The 21,013-nt window shown below is 43.6% G+C and overlaps 1 protein-coding gene across 1 annotated transcript; it reads left to right on the top strand.

The window, feature by feature from the left end:
* Nucleotides 1–18,562: 18,562 nt before the first annotated feature.
* Nucleotides 18,563–19,925, top strand: LOC132498511 (cyclin-dependent kinase 4-like). Its single transcript, XM_060112262.1, is given in 1 exon segment — nucleotides 18,563–19,925. A coding segment is annotated over 1 exon segment (912 nt). The 5' UTR covers nucleotides 18,563–18,699; the 3' UTR covers nucleotides 19,612–19,925.
* The last annotated feature ends 1,088 nt before the right edge of the window (nucleotides 19,926–21,013 follow it).

Here is a 21,013-nt window from a genome sequence, read left to right as displayed (position 1 = left end):
CGGAAAAAAACCTCTATTTCTTCTCTCGATTGACTATTAATTAATTTTTCATCAACACCTACTAAGTTAGGTATATAAACACAAAATTTTAACCACCCCCTATGAGTTATTCATCACTGAATTCTCATGTGCCTATGCGTTGCATGTGTAAACTCTGTTTTTTTCTCCTGTTAATCTATCTGTCTTTTGTCAGTTTAACTTGCAGGTCCCAGACACTGAACATGAGAGGGTAAAGGAAAGTTTTTCCTCCCCTACACTAAGTATCAGTGTTTTCCTCTGTAAAATAATAATGATGATAATAATAATGTATTGGGAGGACTTAATGGGATAAAAGTAAAGTGCTTAGCACAGTTCCTGGCATATCGTAAACGCTGTGATTATCATTACTGGAACTATGGAATTAGTGCTGGTAAGACGCAAGACTGGAGGCTGAAGATTTGAGTTTTAGAAAACCATTTTAAGCTGCTGGTATCAAAGAGAGAGGTTGGATTGAAGGAGACATCAGTTGAAGAATGTGGTGGTAACCCATGCAAGCACTGATAAGGGCATGGAAAGAATTGGACACATCTGAACGTGACTCAGGAAGAGCCATTAGCAGGACTTGGAGAGCAATTAAATATGCTTGCTTAACCATAATGATAGACAATCTAAGGGAAAGATATAATTTTTTCTTTATCAACTTGACCTGAATGACCGTGCTCTCTGATCTCATTCTTCCTTGCTTGAAAGCCTCTCTGGCTCCCCATGCCTTCAATATCAGAGCCAAATTCCTGATCACAGCTTCCGAAGCTCTTAGTCATCAGTCCCTACTTACCCATCCTGCCTTGTTTCAGAACCCTCCCCTCCTCCACACTTTGCTTTCTTGTGGCAAGCCCTGGTCCTCTCACTCCATGCCTTGCTTAAGACAAAGTTGCTGGGGCCACCACACATACACCCTCTCCTCACTGACCCTAACCGCCTCCTTACCCTTCAGAACACAGCTCAGAGTTAAGGCCCTCGGAAATGGCCCCTACGCACACACTGATCTTGACATTTTCTTAGCTTCCTATAGATATATCCAGCAAGAGCACCATGCAGAACTGTCACTGCCTGCCTCCCCTACTGGGCTTAGAGGCAGACCATCTCATTCCTCTTTTACCTTCTGCCACAGTTGAGACACTCAATAAATTCTGTTAAATGAAAGAAAAAGCAAATAAAGGAGGAAATTAACAAATATTATATATCAGTGTCTCATTTCCAAATGTTATTTTTAACAGCTTCATTGAGGTATAACTGACGTACAATCAACTTCACATATTTAAAGTGTACAATTTGATGTTTTGCTATGTGTGTACCCTCGTGAAATTGTCCCCAAAATCAAGAGACTGAACATATTCAATGCCCTGTGTTATCTCTCCCTCCTGTCCTCCACATCCCCTCCATCCCCAGGTAGCCGCTGATCTGCTTTCTGTCACTATAGATTGGTTTGCATTTTCTAGATTTTTATATAAATGCAGTTATACAGTATGTACTCTTTTGTCTTTGCTTTCATTCAACATGATTATTTTGAGATTCATCTGTTGTTTCATGCATCAATTGTTCACTCCTTTTCATTGCTAAGTAGTTTTCCATTGTATGTATATATAAAATGTGTTTATCTGTTTATCTATTGATGAATATCTGGGGGGGTTGTTTATTTGTTTGCTACTACAAATAAAGCTGCTTTGAATATTTGTGCACATGTCTTTGTATGGACATATGCTTTCTTTTCCATTGGGCAAATACTTAGGAGTGAAATGGCTAGATCACATGGTGGTGTGATTAACTGCAAACCTTCTCCAAAAAGGTTGCATTTTACATTCCATCATCAGTGAACAAGAATCCCAGTTCCTTCCATGTGATGAGGAAAACAATTTCATTTTTCTAAGTTGCTTCCTAGTCGTTTTAGAGTATAAAAACACCGCTCACACCTAGAGTCTGAGCATTTAGAAAAAAACTTGAGTCGAGGATACCCACAGTAAGTACCCGCTTTGTGTTTCCCGGGGCACCTTTTAAAATAACCACTCTGGGTTAAGCCTGCTGAAAGTTAGTGACCTCTGCCCAACTACCTCATGAGTAAATCGGTGCTTGCTACCCTTCTCTCCATCTCCTGCTCGCCCGGCTCTCCCTTCCCCCAGCTCATTGTACCCTCTTGCTTCTGGGGTCTGTAAGTAATAATAAATCTTGTGATTCTACTTCCTTTGTGTGGGTGTACTGAAATTGCATCTTCAATCAAAATGACCTGTGGGCTTTACTTCCCTAAATGGGAGCTCGGATGCTGAGGCAGCCTGACCCTGGATGGGTGGCTTGTGCCCCTTCATTCATCAGGTCATAATCTACATATTCTTAATTCAATACACCAGCTCCGGCTTCTCAACACACTCCACATCCTCACCAACACTTGATAGTGTCTTTCTTTCTGATTACAGCCATCCTAGTAGGTATGAAGTGGTATCTCATCATGGTTTTAATTTGCATTTCCTCAACGACTAACAATGTCTGAGCATCTTTTCATGTGTTTGTTTGCCATGCATACATCTTCTATTCCAATTATGTCTCATTTAAGTTCAAATTGTTGCATTATTTTTCTGATCTTTCATAATTTGGGCACATTAAATATAGACACTTTGGGGACTTCCCTATTGGCACAGTGGTTAAGACTTCAAGCTGCCAATGCAAGGGGCCTGGTTTCGATCCCTGGTTAGGGAACTAGATCCCACATGCATGCTGCAACTAAGGAGCACGCCTGCCGCAACCAAGACCCGGCGCAACCTAAAATAAATAAATAAAATAAATATTAAAAAATATATAAATATGGACTTCCCTGGTGGCTCAGTGGTTAAGAATCTGCCTGCCAATGCAGGGGACACAGGTTTGATCCCTGGTCCGGGAAGATCCCACATGCCGAGGAGCAACTAAGCCCGTGAGCCACAACTACTGAAGCCTGCGCTCTAGAGCCCGTGCTCCGCAATAAGACAAGCTACTGCAATGAGTAGCCCCCGCTCGCCGCAACTAGAGAAAGCCCGCGTGCAGCAATGAAGACCAAACGCAGCCAAAATTTAAATAAATAAATAAATAAATAGGCACTTTTTATCTATGTTTTTCCTCTGTGCTGGAAGAACAATTCAATAAAGCTAATGGAATGATGAGAGAAAAATAACCTCTCTTGCCATTTTTGGAGAATATTATTTACAAATGTAACACAATTTGAAGATGTTTATAAATATAAATTCTAAATAAATTTGTAAATATATTTCTAATAAAATATATACCTCAGTTTAGTTTTAAAATCAGCCTCAAGATGCAAACAACAGATAAATCGTACTCAATCAAGTGTGATTTGCCTCTGCCATCCCAGAATGTGTTTCTCCCCACACTTTTGCGTGAAGTTTTGAGGTTTTGGATTTTCTAGAGCTTCACTTCCTCTTCTCTCCCCCAAACTGCCCTTGCAAGCAGTCTACAGCGCCAGGTCTCTGTAAATTCAGAGGCTTCCTCTTCTCAGTTCCTTATCTGCGTTTGCAGCCTTTAGTTGGTCACTAGGCAAGCTTTTATTTTATTTAATTTTACTTTTTGGCCACGCCTCCCGGCATGTGGGATCTTAGTTTCCCAACCAGGGATCAAACCCACGTCCCCTGCAGTGGCAGCGCGGAGTCTTAACCACTGGACCACTAGAGAAGTCCCTAGGCAAGCTTTTAAACACCGGTCACTAAGTCATGCCTAAAAATCCCGGCATCTGGCCCTTTAAGACCAGTTTGTTGTAGAAAGGATTGCGCGCCCACTGAGAAGTGAAATCCTCAGCCAACTAAAGCTATAGTGCCATCTATTGGTAATTTAGGTGTGTCTGAGCTAAAATGGTAAAAATAAAAAAATAATAAAGAGCAAAGATTCTCACCCAACATTTGACCACACACTGGTATACTTGTTTGGTTGTAGGATGTGGCAGAAATACTTCTCACTGATAAAAGTTAAGGCCTGGGGCTTCCCTGGTGGCGCAGTGGTTAAGAATTTGCCGGCCAATGCAGGGGACACGGGTTCAATCCCTGGTCCGGGAAGATCCCACATGCCGCAGAGCAACTAAGCCCCGAGCGCCACAACTACTGAGCCTGCGCTCTAGAGCCCGCGCACCACAACTACTGAAGCCTGTGTGCCTAGAGCCCGTGCTCCACAAGAGAAGCCACCACATGAGAAGCCCGCGCACCGCAACGAAGAGTAGCCCCCACTCGCCGCAGCTAGAGAAAGCCGACGTGCACCAACGAAGATCCAACGCAGCCAAAAATAAATAAAATTGATTTTTAAAAGAAAAGAAAAAAAGAGTTAAGGCCTAAAATTTAGGAAAGATTTGGTATCACCCATGACACATTCTCCATCTCTGGTTGTCTCCCGTTCTCTCTGTCTCTCTCTCTCTCTCTCTCTCTCTCACACACACACACACACACACACACTCTCCACAACTAACCCACCAGGAAATCCGTAGGCTCTACCTTCAAAATATACCCAGAATCTGGCCTCTCTTCACCATCTGCATAATGTGCTGCTGAATTTGGTTGTCTAGCACTTTGCTGAGGATTTTTACCCCTCATCTCCTCTAAGTCTTTGCTCAAATGCTACCATCTCCATGAGGTCTGACCACCCTATTTAAAATTGCAAACAATTTCCCAGCTTTGTTTTTTTTTAAATTAATTAATTAATTAATTAATTTTTATATTTATTTATGGCTGTGTTGGGTCTTCTTTTCTGTGCGAGGGTTTTCTCTAGTTGCAGCAAGCGGGGGCCACTCTTCATCGCCGTGCATGGGTCTCTCACTATCACGGCCTCTCTTGCGGAGGACAGGCTCCAGACGCGCAGGCTCAGTAGTTGTGGCTCACGGGCCTAGTTGCTCTGCGACATGTGGGATCTTCCCAGACCAGGGCTCGAACCCATGTCCCCTGCATTGGCAGGCAGACTCTCAACCACTGTGCCACCAGGGAAGCCCCTGGGAATCCCCCCAGCTTTGTTTTTCTCCACAGACATTCATCACTTATTTGGCTTGTTGAACTCCCACGAGGACAGGGACTTGCCGTGAGGACAGAGATTTGTTCCCTTTTTCCCTTTTTTCTAATTGAGGTCTAATTCACATACGCTGAAGACACAAATCTCAAGTGAACAGTCTGACGAGAATTTTGATAAATGTAATGCACGTAACCATGTAACACACACCTATCGGAACATAGAACATTCCCTTTGCCCCAGGAAGTTCCCTTCTGCCCCTTCTCAGTCAGTCTCACACATCCACCCACTCACTGTGTTGATGTCTATCACCATAGGTTAGCTTTACTTGCTCTAGAGTTTCATATAAATGGAATTATACAGTTTGTACTCTTTTGTATCTGGCTTCTTTTGCTCAGCATAATGTTTTTGAGATTCAGCCACGTTGTTGCTTGCAGTGGTCCTTTGCTCCTTTTTCTTGTTCAGTAGCATTCCACTGTGTGACCATAATTCAGTTTGTTTACCTCTTTTTCTGATTATTGACATTTGTGTTGTTTCCAGTTTGAGGCCATTATTGATAAAGCTATAAAGCATCTACGAACATTCTTGTAGAACTCTCCTTGTGGGCATATGTTTTCATGTCTTTTGGGTAAATAACTAAGAGTGGAATTGCTGGACTATAGGGTAGGTGTATGTTTAACTTTCTAAGAAACTACTGAACAGTTTTCCAAAATGATTATAACATTTTAAGATTCCTACCAGCTGTGTGTAAGATCTGCACATCATGGACTGTGTGCTGTCAGCCATTTCAGTTTTAGCCATTCTGCTGGCTGTGGAGTGGGATCTCATTGTGGTTTTTTTTTTTTTTTTTTTTTTGTGGTATGTGGGCCTCTCATTGTTGTGGCCTCTCCCGTTGCGGAGCACAGGCTCCGGACGCGCAGGCTCAGCATCCATGGCTCACGGGCCCAGCCGCTCCGTGGCATGTGGGATCTTCCCAGACCGGGGCACGAACCCGTGTCCCCTGCATTGGCAGGCGGACTCTCAACCACTGTGCCACCAGGGAAGCCCTCATTGTGGTTTTTAACTTGCATTCTCCTATGACTTATTTCCACATGCTTATGCTTATTTTTTTATATATATAAATTTATTTATTTATTTTGGGGCTGTGTTGGGTTTTCGTTGCTATGCGCGGGCTTTCTCTAGTTGTGGCAAACGGGGGCTACTCTTTGTTGCAGTGCATGGGCTCTAGGCATGCGGGCTTCAGTACTTGTGGCACGAGGGCTCAGTAGTTGTGGCTCGCGGGCTCTAGAATGCAGGCTCAGCAGTTGTGGCACACGGGCTCAGTTGCTCCGCGGTATGTGGGATCTTCCCAGACCAGGGCTTGTACCCGTGTCCCCTGCGTTGGCAGGCGGATTCTCAACCACTGCGCCACCAGGGAAGTCCCCTCCACATGCTTATTGAAGGCTGGGATTTTGTCCATTTTATTTATTGCTTTATTTCCTGCCCATTAGTGCAAGGTGGAGCCCATATTAGGATATCAATGAATATTTGTTGAATGAATTACTCAATGGTTTACTCTAAGAAATAAACAAATTAGATTGGATTCAAGGTTGTTATCCCTTAATAATAACCCAAAGAACATTCTCTCTGACTTGGATTTTGAAATCTTTCTTTAGTGGAAGAGAAAAGATATCCTAGCTTAGTTCACTAGGAATGATATTCAACTCACAGCCCATTTTTCCCATTATGAACTAATATTACATTGATAGTCATGGTAGTTAGAATTTGCCATAGTGCTTTAGTTCCCTAAAACTTTGTTTAAATTTTTTCAAATTATTTTATGCCCATAGTGCTGTTGCTACTTTTGAACATCATCAGGCTTTTATAGCTTGGGGAGAAAAAAAATGTAAGAGCTTTTAATAAAATTTAGGTAACTAATTGGAAATTATCCTTGGGTTTTTATTTGATACGCTCAGAATTCTTAAAGTGTAATGACTACCATGTGCACAAGCTTTTGTAAACTATTACCTTATTTAATAATGAAAAATTAGGCTGGGAATAGAGGTGTTAAACTATAAGGATCTCTGAGGTTAGAATTTCTAACAGTAGTAGGAAAAATGTTTTAATGGAAAACTATGCATTGTTTAGCCTACAACCTCTCTCAGTCATCCGAGTCTGATTCTCTGGGAACTATATTACAACTTTGTAAATTGTAGACAGCTTATAGCAATCCTAAATAAATCCCAACCATAGTCATGTAAATCTTGTCCTGTCCATTTTCCTTCTCTCCTGCTCTACAGAAAAAGAAGCTAGTTTTGCCTCCATCTGCAAATTCATTTCAATTCTCCTGCTCTATGAATGAATCTGTTGGAGTCCTCTTTGAACTGGTTGTAACAGCTTACCTGTGTCAAAAGAAAATTCAGAGGGAATTCCCTGCTGGTCCAGTGGTTAGGACTCAGCGCTTTCACTGCCGGGGCTGGGCTCGATCCCTGAACATGGTACTAAGATCCCACAAGCCAGCGAGGTGTGGCCAAAAAAAAAAAAAAAAAAAAAAAAAATTCAGAAAGCTTTACTTGATATGAATATTTTATTGAGCAAGAAAAACTTCACAAACTGGGAGACTTGAAGACCAGAAGGGGTAAGACACTCACTTTCAGCAGCTACAACTCAGTTAAATGAGGAAGGATGTTGTTTTCTATCGCGATTGGTTAATAGAAAATTACATTCTTGCAGGGAGTGTAGCATCGCACAAGCTTACCTGTTTATAGCTGATGGGCTAGGAAGCTGTAAGGGCATGCTGATGTGAAGAAAGCTTAAGTTTTGTTTAAGGTCAGAGTCAGCATTTGGGGGAGATCAGAACAGTTGAAGCTTTGGTTATGGGGCTAGGGGTGATTGCTTAGGGTATATTCAAACTGTGGCCTCCATTATGGCTTTTCTTTGACACCAGTTTCCTCATTAATGAGTTTTTAAAAATATTTTACACATGTTCATTTCATAATATCTGTATGGGAGTAATAATTTTGTCCTTTGAAGGATAATTATCCTTTAATTAAATAATTAGCTGATCAATTAAAGAATTAGTTAACCATATAAGAAGGCTTATAATTAAGTTATAACTTTGGGAGTCTGGTTCACCTACATGCATCATTAACAGAGAGAGGAACTGTGGTAACTGGGATCTGGCTTAGTTTAGCCAGAATTAGTTTAGTTGTTTTTTCGCCCCACACTTACCTACTGATCAAGCTGATCAGATTGCAGAGAGGTAATTAAGGTAAAATTTGATCAGAAACCTGGTCTTCATATATAAATAGATAAACAAAAGGTCCTACTGTATAGCACAGGAAACTATATTCAATATCTTATAATAACCTATAGTATACAAAAATATGAAAAACAATATATATATTCATATATATACATATGTCTGAGTCATTTTGCTATATACTGGAAGGTAATATGGCATTGTGAATCAACTATACTTCAATTTAAAAAGCTTTATATTACAAAAAAAAAGAAAGAAACTTGGTCTTCAATAGACATGGTTCTTATGTCTTTTAAAAACGAAAGTTGTCTAAGATAGACTAGCTCTATATTTTCTCTGCTTCAAAATATATTTTAAATGTGGCTTGTGACAGGAGCTATTCTTAGAAACAAACAAAATGCTATCTTTTTTCCAACAGTTTCATATTAAGAGACTGAATATACAAATGGACAATGACCAGTCTGTATGACAATAGACTCTGACCCACAACCTTGGCAGCAAGCGGTCCCAGAAGCCAAATCACAACCTCTGCAGCTACTAGTCCAGAGTGATCAGATGAGGTCAATGACTGCCAGCTTCCTTAATATTTGCCCCACTTCCAACTCAGGAGCTACCAGAGAAAGCCAAAATGCTCCTCAGACCAAAAGCATAAGATGCCCTGCTCTAGTCAGCCACCTCCTGCTTCCAGTGCCAGCAATCTCCAATCACTGCTCACCTGGGGACTCTCACTCCCCTGTGGGTCTCTGCCCAATGTAAGAGATGCTGGCTGATTCCCTTGCTAGAGCAAACTCCCAATACATAGCCTCTGTTTGTTCTCATCTGGGTGCCCTTCGTTTATTTCCACATAATACATTTACTTCACTAGAGAATCATGAAACTTATATGAAGAATTTATTATTGGCCCAGAGGAAGCACTCAGAAAACTACAGGTTAATTCGTTCTTCCTGGAGATCAAAAAGTAGCTAGAAATTCCTCAACTATATTACTGAGATGAAATCATACAGAAAAGCTCTGGGACAGCAAACAAGAGAGTTGAACTCTAAGGCCAGTCATTTTTGTTATAAATAAAGGTAATATTATAAATGAAACTTTAAAAGTAAACTTGATTTTAATTTTCAGTACAGGAAAAAAGGTCCCTTGTTCCCAGTTTCTCAATCTTAAAGGTGAAAGGGACTTGTCCCTTGCCAAAGTTCGTTGTTTACAAAAGTCAAAAGGGGGATCTGGGGAGATGATGCGGTTTACCAGAGAACAGCGGGGAACCCCAAGGATAGCCTGGGTGTCTTTGGCCATGAACCCCTTCTCCCAGCAGCCTCAAATAAGCAAACACCCTAAGAAGAAACCATTTACAAATAGGTTCCAAACACGTCCCCCAACATTCCTTCAAGTCATATTTGTAGCCCCTAAACTCTGAACCTCAAATCTTGCTTACTCCTACTTCAGTTTTCTTTCTACAGCATCACTTCACCTTCGTCTGTTTCCAATTTTCTCATCAGCAAAAACTGTTTCAAATGAAATATTACCCAGAGCCCAAGAAGGCACGTGGGCTTCTCTTCACAGGTGCCTCGGTGCCTCCCCTCCAGAGGGCGCTGCACTTGTCTTATATAAGCGTTAGGAATCAGAATTAGAATACCTGCACCTCCAAGTACCCCAGGGCAGTGCTTTTCAAACCTTAATATGCAGACCAGTCACCTAGGAATCTTGTTAAAGGTCAGATTCTGGCTCAGGTCCTGGTGGTGCCGGAGAGTCTGAATTCCTGTTGAGTTCCCAGGGAAGGCAGTGCCCAGCCCCACCTGAGAAGAGTTTTAAAATCACACACGTATATCCCTCACTACCAGTTTAGGTGCACATATTCAGAGCGGAATCTGGGAGCTGTCATTTTAAAAGCTCCAAGTGCCAGTTCTGTTTACAAACACAGTGCTACAACAACATATTCCAAACTGCCCTGATGATAAGAACAACCTAAGACACTGGATTCAATGCTAGTTCTCAGATCTTCGCCTGGAGGTGCTGATTTAGTAGGTTTGGGGTGGAACCCAGGAATCTATTTTACAAGGGACACAAATGACTAGCAGCCCAAAAGTTTGGCAGACGATGGCCCTCAAACACAATTTAAAAACCATTCCATTCCGCTTTCCAGCTTTTGGATTTCTCCATTCTTTCATTCATTCGACTTTGTCACGACCGTCTTGGATTGGGTGGACTCCGACTGGGTCCTTTCCTTGCCCAGTGCCGATGGCGCCAATTGAACGAGACCAGGTTCGGCAAAGCAGAGAAGAAACTATTTGTTGATCAAGGAGTAGGCAGGGAGAGCTCCTGCTCTGAAGACCCCTTCTCCTTGCCGGGGGGTTGCGGGGAGCAGGAAACTTAAGGGGTAAGAGGTGGGTGCACCAGAATTCTGGGAAAGGGGCGGAGAGATCTAGAAACAGCTGGAACATGCGCAGTCCCTTGGGCTCCCTTGCACACGGACTAATTGTGCCTCGCAACGTGCAAGTCCCGCCTTTGGGCGGAGGTCCAAGCATGGTAAGGGGCAAAGGCAACTTTTAGACACTTTGGGGCTCTTCTGTGCAGGCGCTGCCCTCATGGCCAGGCTGGAACCGGTTCAGGGCAGTTGACTGTCCCCATCTTGGGCCTTTCTGGCTCTGGCTGGTTCTGCGGTTTTGCTTATGTGGTGTCTGCCTTAGTTCCTGTTAAGCGAGTACAGCTGTGGGCGTAGATCAATGGATTGTGGTGGGAAAAGAGAAAGTAGGTTAGTCTCCGTACACGTGTGGGTCTCCTCCCTGTGGCAGCTTTTTTTTTTTTTTTTTTTTTTTTGCGGTACGCGGGCCTCTCACTGTTGTGGCCTCTCCCATTGCGGAGCACAGGCTCCGGACGTGCAGGCTCAGCGGCCATGGCTCACGGGCCCAGCCGCTCTGCGGCATGTGGGATCCTCCCGGACTGTGGCACGAACCTGTGTCCCCTGCATCGGCAGGCGGACTCCCAACCACTGCGCCACCAGGGAAGCCCCCTGTGACAGCTTTGGTGTTAACTTCTGAATTATCTCCTCCAGGGCTTGATAAACTGCTGTTTCTTCAACTTTGCCATAATCAGACTTTCAGGTGGTGATTCTGAAAGGACCCTAGGCATCCCCCAGGCATTTTGAAAAGTTTAATTATTGTTTATGTAGAAAAAAATGAACCACAGGATCCAAGCATGAGCCTTTATTTGACAATACCTGGCACGAGAAATCTCAAGAGGAGCAGTCAGTTTAGGGGGAAAGAGTAGACTGTTTTACGGGACTTTAGCAAGAGGGGTCTGTCAAAATTCAGATCGTGCTGGGAATAGAGAAGAATTGTTCTTGAAGATTAGCAGCCATATCTTTAGCCATCTGGATTTTGCTTACAGTGCTGGGAAAGAACTGATAGGGGCCAAAGCCCTGTGCAAGAGGGTTGGGCAGAAGAGCCATCGGGACAAACACCTGCCAGATTCTCAGCGGAAATTTTCTAGTCTTTCAGGGTCTTGCAGTCCCTAATTTTGGTCGGCATGGATACTGAGTCTCATATCTAGGTCTTCCCACATCTTGGTTTGTTCAGTTCATTAGATCTATGTTACTTCTGAAGATTTCTATCTCAGACTCTGCAAAGAACAGGCATCCAAGCTTCCCATGACTTTTGCCTTTGTAACTCCAGTCACTTGACAAGTGAGTGGTTGCACAGAAGAGAATATAGCAAATGACTGTGGAGACAAGTATTAGCATTAGATTTATCAGAAGACCTTGAACAGTGCCTCTCAGTCCTGTTAATACTGGCTGTCATGGACTGCATGTTTACATCCCCCCAAATTCAGATGTTGAAACCCTTATCTCCAATGTGTTGGAATTTGGAGATGGGGCCTTTGGGAGGTAATTATGTCATATGGCGGGGTTAGTGCCCTTATAAGAAGAGACAGGAAGGAGCTTGTTCTCTTTCTGCTCAGCACCATGTGAAGATACAGCAAGAAGATGGCTGTGCGTAAACAGGAAGAGGGTCCTCACCGAGAACCCAAGCTGCTGGCCTCTGAGTCTATAGAGAAATAAGATTCTAGATTAACGGGTCTGTGTAACAGTCTCTTTGCTCATCCTTCTCATTTTCCCAAAGTAACAAAGATTAAGGGAAGAAACTTTATGAATTTCACTTTAGCAATAAGAGGTTTAAACTAACAGAGAGAGAAAAGATAGCCAAGCAAAGGAAGAGAAAGAGACAAAGAAGAGTTTGGCAGTCACTGACTCCAGGTATGCCTGCATCCTGATTCCCAGGTCTTGGACAGAAACTGCTCATAGATAGCCACCTGCTGTGTAGTCTGAGGCTCTTGGGAAGATGGTCTCCTTCATGATGCTTCTGTTTCTGATAACATCCCAGTGATGCTCAAGACAGTCTTATATTGGTATGATTTTCAATAAGCCAAAGTCTCTGGGATGAAGGTCATGCAGAGGTTCCTATAGTTTACCATTTGGAAAAGCTGCTGGACCCATTTTATAAACTGGGATATTCTGCATTCACCCTCTATCACCTTTTGCCATATTGGACTGTACAAGAACAGAGTCAAGGATGAGGGTGAGATCCACAGACACATGGAGTATTCAGCGAGCAGCATATGTGGAGATTGTCTATGAGTTCCTGCTGGAGTGACCCAAAAGGCCATTAGAGCCTTTGGCTGTAGTGACCAGAGTTCCTCTGGTAGTTTCATAAATTACCATTTATTCATTTGATTTTCTCTGAGGACTATTGGTGATAAGGCAGCAAAGCTTACATGTGACAGGGCCCTAGAGAGTTCCTTAACTACTATTTCAGTGAATTGGGTTCCTCAATCACTAGACAAATTAGGTGAGTTTTCTTCAAGTGGGAAACATAAGTACTAAAAAAATTTTTGCTACTGTCATAGCAGTTGCTTTACAATAAGAGAAGGCTTCAACCCAAGCAGAAAACAGAGACGGAGTAGTAAGAACACATTTAGAATCCCGTGAGAAAGAGACTGAATTAAATCCATCTGTAGAGGTTTAAAAGGGCATAAAGGTTTTGGCTCATTTCAATTTCCCTTCTTTACAGTTTTCCCAGGAGTATGGTTTGGATGGATGGATCATATTCCAGGCATATCCTCTGAAGTCTTATGAAAGATTTCCCACAAAGGCTTATGGAAGACTCTGATATAGTAAGATATGTGTATTTGGTCTTTGTTCCTGGTACAGGTTGTACCTTCACCCTATCTGAAAAAAGTTGGGGTTAATAGTGAATGCAACTGTATTGCCCAGTGTTAGAAATAGCCCACTTATCTTATAACCCTTCCCTATGTGAATCAGGGTGCGCTGAGGCGGAGGTACTTGCTAGACTAGTATTGCTGCCTGCAGTCTAAACCAGCACTGTGGCCAAACCTAATGTCCCTTCCAAAGGTGGAAAAGTTGGGGTATAGGTAGAGAGAAGGAGGAATAGTGGCTGAGGGTAGAGGAACAAATAAATGAGTTATGAAATAAGGGAAATCCAATATCACATTAATACCTCAAAAGAGGCTCAGAGCAAGAGATGACATTGTCTCTTAGCTCAATTTATCAGAAGCCTAAAAGGGTAAAGGCAGATATTGCTGAGAGCACTCCTGCTTTTTTTTTTTTTTTGAAGATGTTGGGGGTAGGAGTTTATTAATTAATTTATTTATTTTTGCTGTGTTGGGTCTTCGTTTCTGTGCGAGGGCTTTCTCTAGTTGTGGCAAGCAGGGGCCACTCTTCATCGCAGTGCGTGGGCCTCTCCCTATCGCGGCCTCTCTTGTTGCAGAGTACAGGCTCTAGAGCGCAGGCTCAGTAGTTGTGGCTCACGGACCTAGTTGCTCTGCAGCATGTGGGATCTTCCCAGACCAGGGCTCGAACCCGAGTCCCCTGTGTTAGCAGGCAGATTCTCAACCGCTGCGCCAACAGGGAACCCCCCAGCACTCCTGCTTTTAGAATCTGACAAGATGGAATGGAAGGCTGCAAACCTGAGTGGCCTCACCCTGGAGACATTTTCACACAATATGGATCCTGGACCGGACTAATTATTAATGACTGAATGGGTTCTAGTCATGTGCTGCATCTCTTAACTGTTAGGGTCCTCAGACCTGTGGTATATTTTAAAATATATATATGGTCTTTGTCCCCAGTTCCTGGCACAAAGCTTCTAAAACCCTTGGAATTTCCTGTGATAGGAGCATCTTTCATTACTCATAACAAGCCCTTTTCAACCATCCCTGAGTTTAGGTTGATGAGGTGACTCTTGGTAGACCTTTATTTTTTATTATTATTTTTAATGCAGTTTTTTAAAGATTTTTTTATGTGGACCACTTTTAAAGTCTTTATTGAATTTGTTGCAATATTGCTTCTGTTTTATGTTTTGGTTTTTTGACCACGAAGCATATGGAATCTTAGCTCCCCCTGCATTGGAAGACGAAGTCTTAACCACTGGACCACCAGGGAAGACCCTTGGTAGACCTTTAGACAGCTTCAGGATGGGGGCTGGTCAACAGAGGAACCAGCCTTATGATTAGAGGGCTGGAACTTTCAGCCCCATCCCCAGAACTCACGGGAGCAAACACAGACTGAAGATGGAGTTCAGTCACCAATGGCCAGTGATTTAGTCGATCATGCCTACCTAATGGGACTTCCATAAAAGCCCCTAAACGATGGGGTTCAGAGATCTGCTGGGTTGGTGGACACATCGAGATTGGGGGAGGGTGGTGCACCTGGAGAGGGCATGAAAGCTCTGCCCTTCCTCTCTCCCCAGTACCTTCTTCTATGCATTCTTCCATTTGACTCTTCCTGAGTTGTAATAAACCGGTAACAGTAAGTAAAGCCCTTTCCTGATTTCTGTGAGTTGTAGTGGTTTACTGAAACTGAGAAAGGGATTGTGGGAACCCCTGTCTTTGCAGCCAAGTTGGGCAGAAGTGTTGGTAGCCTGAGGACCGGGTCCTTGTGACTGGTGTCTGCAGTGAGGGCAGTCTGTGGGAGTGAGCCCCTGGACCTGTGGGGTCTGATGCTAACTCCAAATAGATGGTGTCAGAATAGAAGTAACTGGGCACCTAGTTGGTGTTCAGAGAATGAGAAAATTGCATAAATATGAATTCTACAGTTTCCTTTCTGTGTTGTTTAATTTCCACATATTTGTGAATTCCCCAAGTTTCATCTGTTGCTGATTTTTAATTTCATTGCATTATCATTAGAGAACACACTTTGTATGATTTAAGTACTTTTGAAATCATTGAGACTAGTTGTTATCACCCAGCATACTGTCCATTTTGGAGAATGTTCCATGTGCACTTGAGAAGAATGTGTATTCTACTGTTATTGGGTGTAATGTCTATAGATGCCTGTTAGGTCTAGTTGGTTTTGTAGGGTAGTTTGTCTTCTATTTCTTTGTTGATCTTCTGTCTAGTTGTTCTAGCTATTAGTGAAGCTATTATCAAAGTCTCCACTTACTAAATTTTCTACTTCTTCCAGTTCTGTCAATTTTTGCTTCATGTATTTTGGGGCTTCATTGTTAGGGTGTATGTGTTTATAATTATAATATCTTCTCAATGGATTGGCCCCTTTGTCATCATATACTTTCCTTCTTTGTCTTTCATAACTATTCAGTATTTTTGTCTTAATTGTCTGTTTACCTAATATTGTTATAGCCACTCTAGCTCTCTTTTGCTTACTCTTTTCATGGAATATCTTCTCCCATTCTTTTATTTTCAACCTGTTTATGTCTTTAAATCTAAAGTGAATCTCTTGTGGACAGTATATAGTTAGACCATGGTTTTTTAAAAATCCATTCTGCCAATCTCTGCCTTTTAATTGGTGTTTTAATCCATTTAAGTGTATACTGATAAGGAAGGACTTACTTCTGCCATTTTGCTACTTGTTTTCTGTATGTCTCATGTCGTTTTTGTTCTTTTATTCTTCCATTACTGCCTTCCTTTGTGTAAATAGATCTTTTCTGGTGTACTATTTTAATTCCCTTGTTGTTTGTATTGGTATATATTTTTTAGTTATTTTCTTAGTGGTTGCTCTGGGATTACAATTAATATATTAACTTATAAAAACGTAACTCAGATTAATACCAACTTAATTCCAAGAGTATATAAAAACTCTGCTCTTATATAACTTCATTTCTTCCCCCTCTTTTGCGCCATTAATGCCATACATATTACATCTTCATTCTATGCCCATTAATATAAATTTATAATTATTGCTTTCTGTAGTTGCCTTTTAAATCAGATAGGATAAGAAAAAAAGTGTTACAAACCAAAAAACATTTCTAGTGTCCTTCCATTTCAACCTGAAAGACTTCTTTTACTATTTGTCTGTTATTAACAAATTCTCTTGGTTTTCGTTTATCTAGAAATACTTTTTTTTTTTTTTTTTTTGGCTGCACTGGGTCTTGGTTGTAGCACGCTGGATCTTCTTTGCAGCACGCAGATCTTCATTGCGGCACATGGGCTTCTTAGTTGCGGCATGCGGGCTTTTAGTTGCGGCATGCGGACTCTTAGTTGCAGCATGTAGACTTCTTAGCTGCAGCATGTGGACTCTTAGTTGTAGCACACATGTGGGATCTAGTTCCCTGACCAGGGACCGAACCCGGACCCCCTGCATTGGGAGCATGGAGTCTTACCCACTGGACCACCAGGGAAGTCTCTATCTGGAAATATCTTAATTTCTCTAAAATAGACAAATTCTCTCAGCTCACAGCCCACCTTCTTGGTAGTCACCTTTTCTTCAGGCCACAGAGGGGTCCCTGCTCTGTTCTAGAGGGTTGGACTCTACCAGCTTGTCTGTACTATGAGACCCTGCCTCCTGATTCAGATGGCCTAAGAAAGGAAATGACTGAATTTGGACTTGGAACCAAGAAGACTCCTTGGAACCAACTGACTCTTAGGAGTTGTCAGGGAACATATTTCCCACCAAGTAAAATGGACAGTAGATGTAGATAAAGCCGTGCATGGAGAGTATGGTGTATCCAGGGCCTATGGAAGATACAAAGAAGTATCAAGCACTGTTCTTATCTTCAGGGAAGTGACAGGAAAGATAAATTGAGCAAAAGGGAATTCCTATTGTGTCCAGGTCATAAGGTAGTCCCTAAAAGTCAATGATAAATGAGTCAAGGTCCTCAGGAAACTTACTGTCTCATGGAGAAAATTAGTAGAAGAACTAATTATATTACAGTTTGATCAACACTAGCACTAAGCATAGGATGCTGCAAGCACTCAGACGAGGTCTTCCTAATCCAAACTCAGGGCCGGGGAAGGAGAGGGTTTAGTAAATGCTTTTAAGAGAAGCCAAAATTAATTCTTGTATAATAGTAGTTAACATTATTAACAGATTACTATCTCATTTAATCCTCTCTACAGCCGTATGTGGTAGGTACAAATATTACCCCCAAGTTACAGATGAGGAAACTGAGCTTTGGTGAGGTTCAGGGACTTGGCTAAGCTTCCCAGTTCTGGCGAGAAGGTCACACAGCTCTGAAGTGGTAAAGCTGAGCAGCCCTAACCAGGCATAATGAGCTTTAACCACCCATATTCATAACCACTGTGTAGCATGACAGATCACTAGTAGTTCACTAGGCTGGAATGGGAAAGGGGAACTTCAAGTCAAAGGAGTCAGGAGGAGAAAGATGGAGGGGTGAGAGTACAGCATGTGTTCTGGAAACTGAAGTAGTTCAGTGTGGCTGGATCAAGAGAGTAAAGGGGGAAATTTTTGGAAGAAGGAGGAAGAGGTAGGTTGGGGGAGGGACTCATGAAAGAGAACCATTGATGATTTTAAGCATCAAGAACTAAGATGAGGGGCTTCCCTGGTGCGCAGTGGTTGAGAGTCTGCCTGCCGATGCAGGGGACACGGGTTCGTGCCCCGGTCCGGGAAGATCCCACATGCCGCGGAGCGGCTGGGCCCGTGAGCCATGGCCGCTGAGCCTGCGCGTCTGGAGCCTGTGATCCCCAACGGGAGAGGCCACAACAGTGAGAGACCCGCGTACCGCAAAAAAAAAAAAAAAAAAAAAAAAAAGAACTAAGACGAGACTTTTTTTTTTTTTTTTGCGGTCCGCGGGTCTCTCACTGCTGTGGCCTCTCCCGTTGCGGAGCATAGGCTCCAGACGCGCAGGCTCAGCGGCCATGGCTCACGGGCCCAGCCGCTCCGCGGCATGTGGGATCTTCCCGGACCGGGGCACGAACCCGTGTCCCCTGCGGCAGGCAGACTCCCAACCACTGCGCCACCAGGGAAGCCCTAAGACGAGACTTTTAAGGTATGCAGAATGGATTGTGGAAAGGGAAGGTGTATGACTAGTCAAAGAAACCAGTCAGGGTGTCTATGGTCGGGCCCGTAGCGTCCAGCTGCCCCGGACCGAGCTCGAGTGTATGGCGCCGCAGGAACCGGCTCCGGGGCCCCGATAACGGGCCGCCCCCGCAGCTCCAGACACGGGGTGGGGGTCTCCTCTGGTCTGAGAATGGCTACCCCTCGATATGAGCCAGTGGCTGAGATTGGTGTTGGTGCCTATGGGACGGTGTATAAGGCCCGTGATCCCCACAGTGGCCACTTTGTGGCCCTCAAGAGCGTAAGAGTCCCCAATGGAGGAGGTGCTGGAGGGGGCCTGCCCATCATCACAGTCCGTGAGGTGGCTTTACTGCGGCGGCTGGAGGCTTTTGAGCATCCCAATGTTGTGCGGCTGATGGACGTCTGTGCCACAGCCCGAACTGACCGGGAGACCAAAGTGACCCTGGTGTTTGAGCATGTGGACCAAGACCTAAGGACATATCTGGACAAGGCACCCCCGCCAGGCTTGCCAGTGGAGACCATCAAGGATCTGATGCGTCAGTTTCTAAGAGGCCTAGATTTCCTTCATGCCAACTGCATCGTTCATTGAGACCTGAAGCCAGAGAACATTCTGGTGACAAGTGGTGGGACAGTCAAGCTGGCCGACTTTGGCCTGGCCAGAATCTACAGCTACCAGATGGCACTTACACCTGTGGTTGTTACACTCTGGTACCGTGCTCCAGAAGTTCTTTTGCAGTCTACATATGCAACACCTGTGGACATGTGGCGTGTTGGCTGTATCTTTGCAGAGATGTTTCGTCGAAAGCCTCTCTTCTGTGGAAACTCTGAAGCTGACCAGTTAGGCAAAATCTTTGACCTGATCGGACTGCCCCCAGAGGATGACTGGCCCCGAGATGTGTCTCTACCCCGAGGAGCCTTTTCCCCCAGAGGGCCCCGCCCTGTGCAGTCGGTGGTACCTGAGATGGAAGAGTCTGGAGCACAGCTGCTGCTGGAGATGCTGACTTTTAACCCACACAAGCGAATCTCTGCCTTCCGAGCCCTGCAGCACTCTTATCTACATAAGGCAGAAGGTAACCCAGAGTGAGCCATGGAATGGTTGCAACAGAACCAAGAGAAGAGAAGGCAACATTTCCCTTCCTTTGAACATTTGAGTGGAGAGACCCCCACTAAGAAGGTGATCTCTGCCTTCATCTCTGAGGCTATGGAGACGACTCCAACTTTTTATAGAGAATATTTTGCTGCCTTAATGACATTCCCCTCCCACCCCTCCTTTTGAGGCTTATCCTCTTGCCCCCTCTGTGTCCTTACACCAAGGGGTATGTCCCTTGTTCTTCCCCTTCCCTATACCTTGATATTGGGATCCTTTTTTATACAGGAAAAACAACAAAACAAAGAAAAAAAAAAGAAACCAGTCAGGATGACAGTTGCTTAGTCCCCAGCAAAAAGGATGATCTTAATTAAAATTGTAGCAGGAATGGAGAGGAAGTACAGGTTCAAGAGATGCAGAGACATTATACTCAGAAATGTGGCAGTCAGCTCTTTTTCTACCTGAGCAACACACTCTAAGGGGCCTTTTCAGATTTTTGGTGAAATCTAGAGATTTTGCAGAGAACTAAGGCAAATGCACTGTGGACTTTTTCCTTTGATGATAACACCTAGCTTTCTGACTTGAAAAACTATTTGTAATTTGTGGCAATACTCCCCTAATTAGAGAAGTACAAGAAGAGGATTTGGGGTGGAATACATAAATTCCGGTTGGGTTCATCTTGAGTTTGAGGTAAGTAAGGGACTCTGGGATTAAGGGAAGCTCTAGAGGCAGTTGATATACTTCTAGAGTTTAAGAGAGTTCTGGTTTGGATGTTGTGTAGACCGTCTGCAAGGTGATCAGTCCTCCCAGGTGCCCAGGACTGAGAGCTTTCCTGGAACATGTGACTTACAGTGCTAAAGCCAGGAGAGTCCCAAGCAGAGCAGGACAGCTGGTCACCCTAGGACAGGTCTGGGGCCCCAGAGAGAAAGCTGGGTTAGAAACATATATGTGGGCGGCACCAGTCTGTAAGTGACAGCAAGGAAGGGATGGAATCACCCAGGAAGAATGTGGTGTAAAGAAAAAACTGCCGAGGAATGAATCCTGAGGCATGCTAACACTAAATGAAAAGGTACAGAAATAAAAAAACTGGCGAATGTAGTACGGCTCTGTTGGTTGGTTACCCAGTAGCCATTCTCCCTTGTAGCAATCCTCTCCCCCTTTCCATGTGGGTCTAAGGGTGGACTTGTGACCCAGTGCTGACAAATGAGATTCGTTGGTTCCTTCAGCAAGCGGGGACGGATTGACTACCAGTTGCCAAGTCTGTGGGGATACAGATGAGAAGAAAATCCTTGACTTCATGGAGTCTACTTTTTCATGGATGAGAAAGATAATAAAGAAATAAAGGCATATGTCAGCTATTGATAATCCCTAAGAAGAAAAAGCAGAATAAGGGGAATAG

The sequence above is a fragment of the Mesoplodon densirostris genome, chromosome 11, assembly GCF_025265405.1.
Source record: "Mesoplodon densirostris isolate mMesDen1 chromosome 11, mMesDen1 primary haplotype, whole genome shotgun sequence".
Classification (NCBI taxonomy): domain Eukaryota; kingdom Metazoa; phylum Chordata; class Mammalia; order Artiodactyla; family Ziphiidae; genus Mesoplodon; species Mesoplodon densirostris.
The sequence above is the reverse complement of the archived record's forward strand: the minus strand, read 5'-3'. Positions and strand labels throughout refer to the sequence as shown.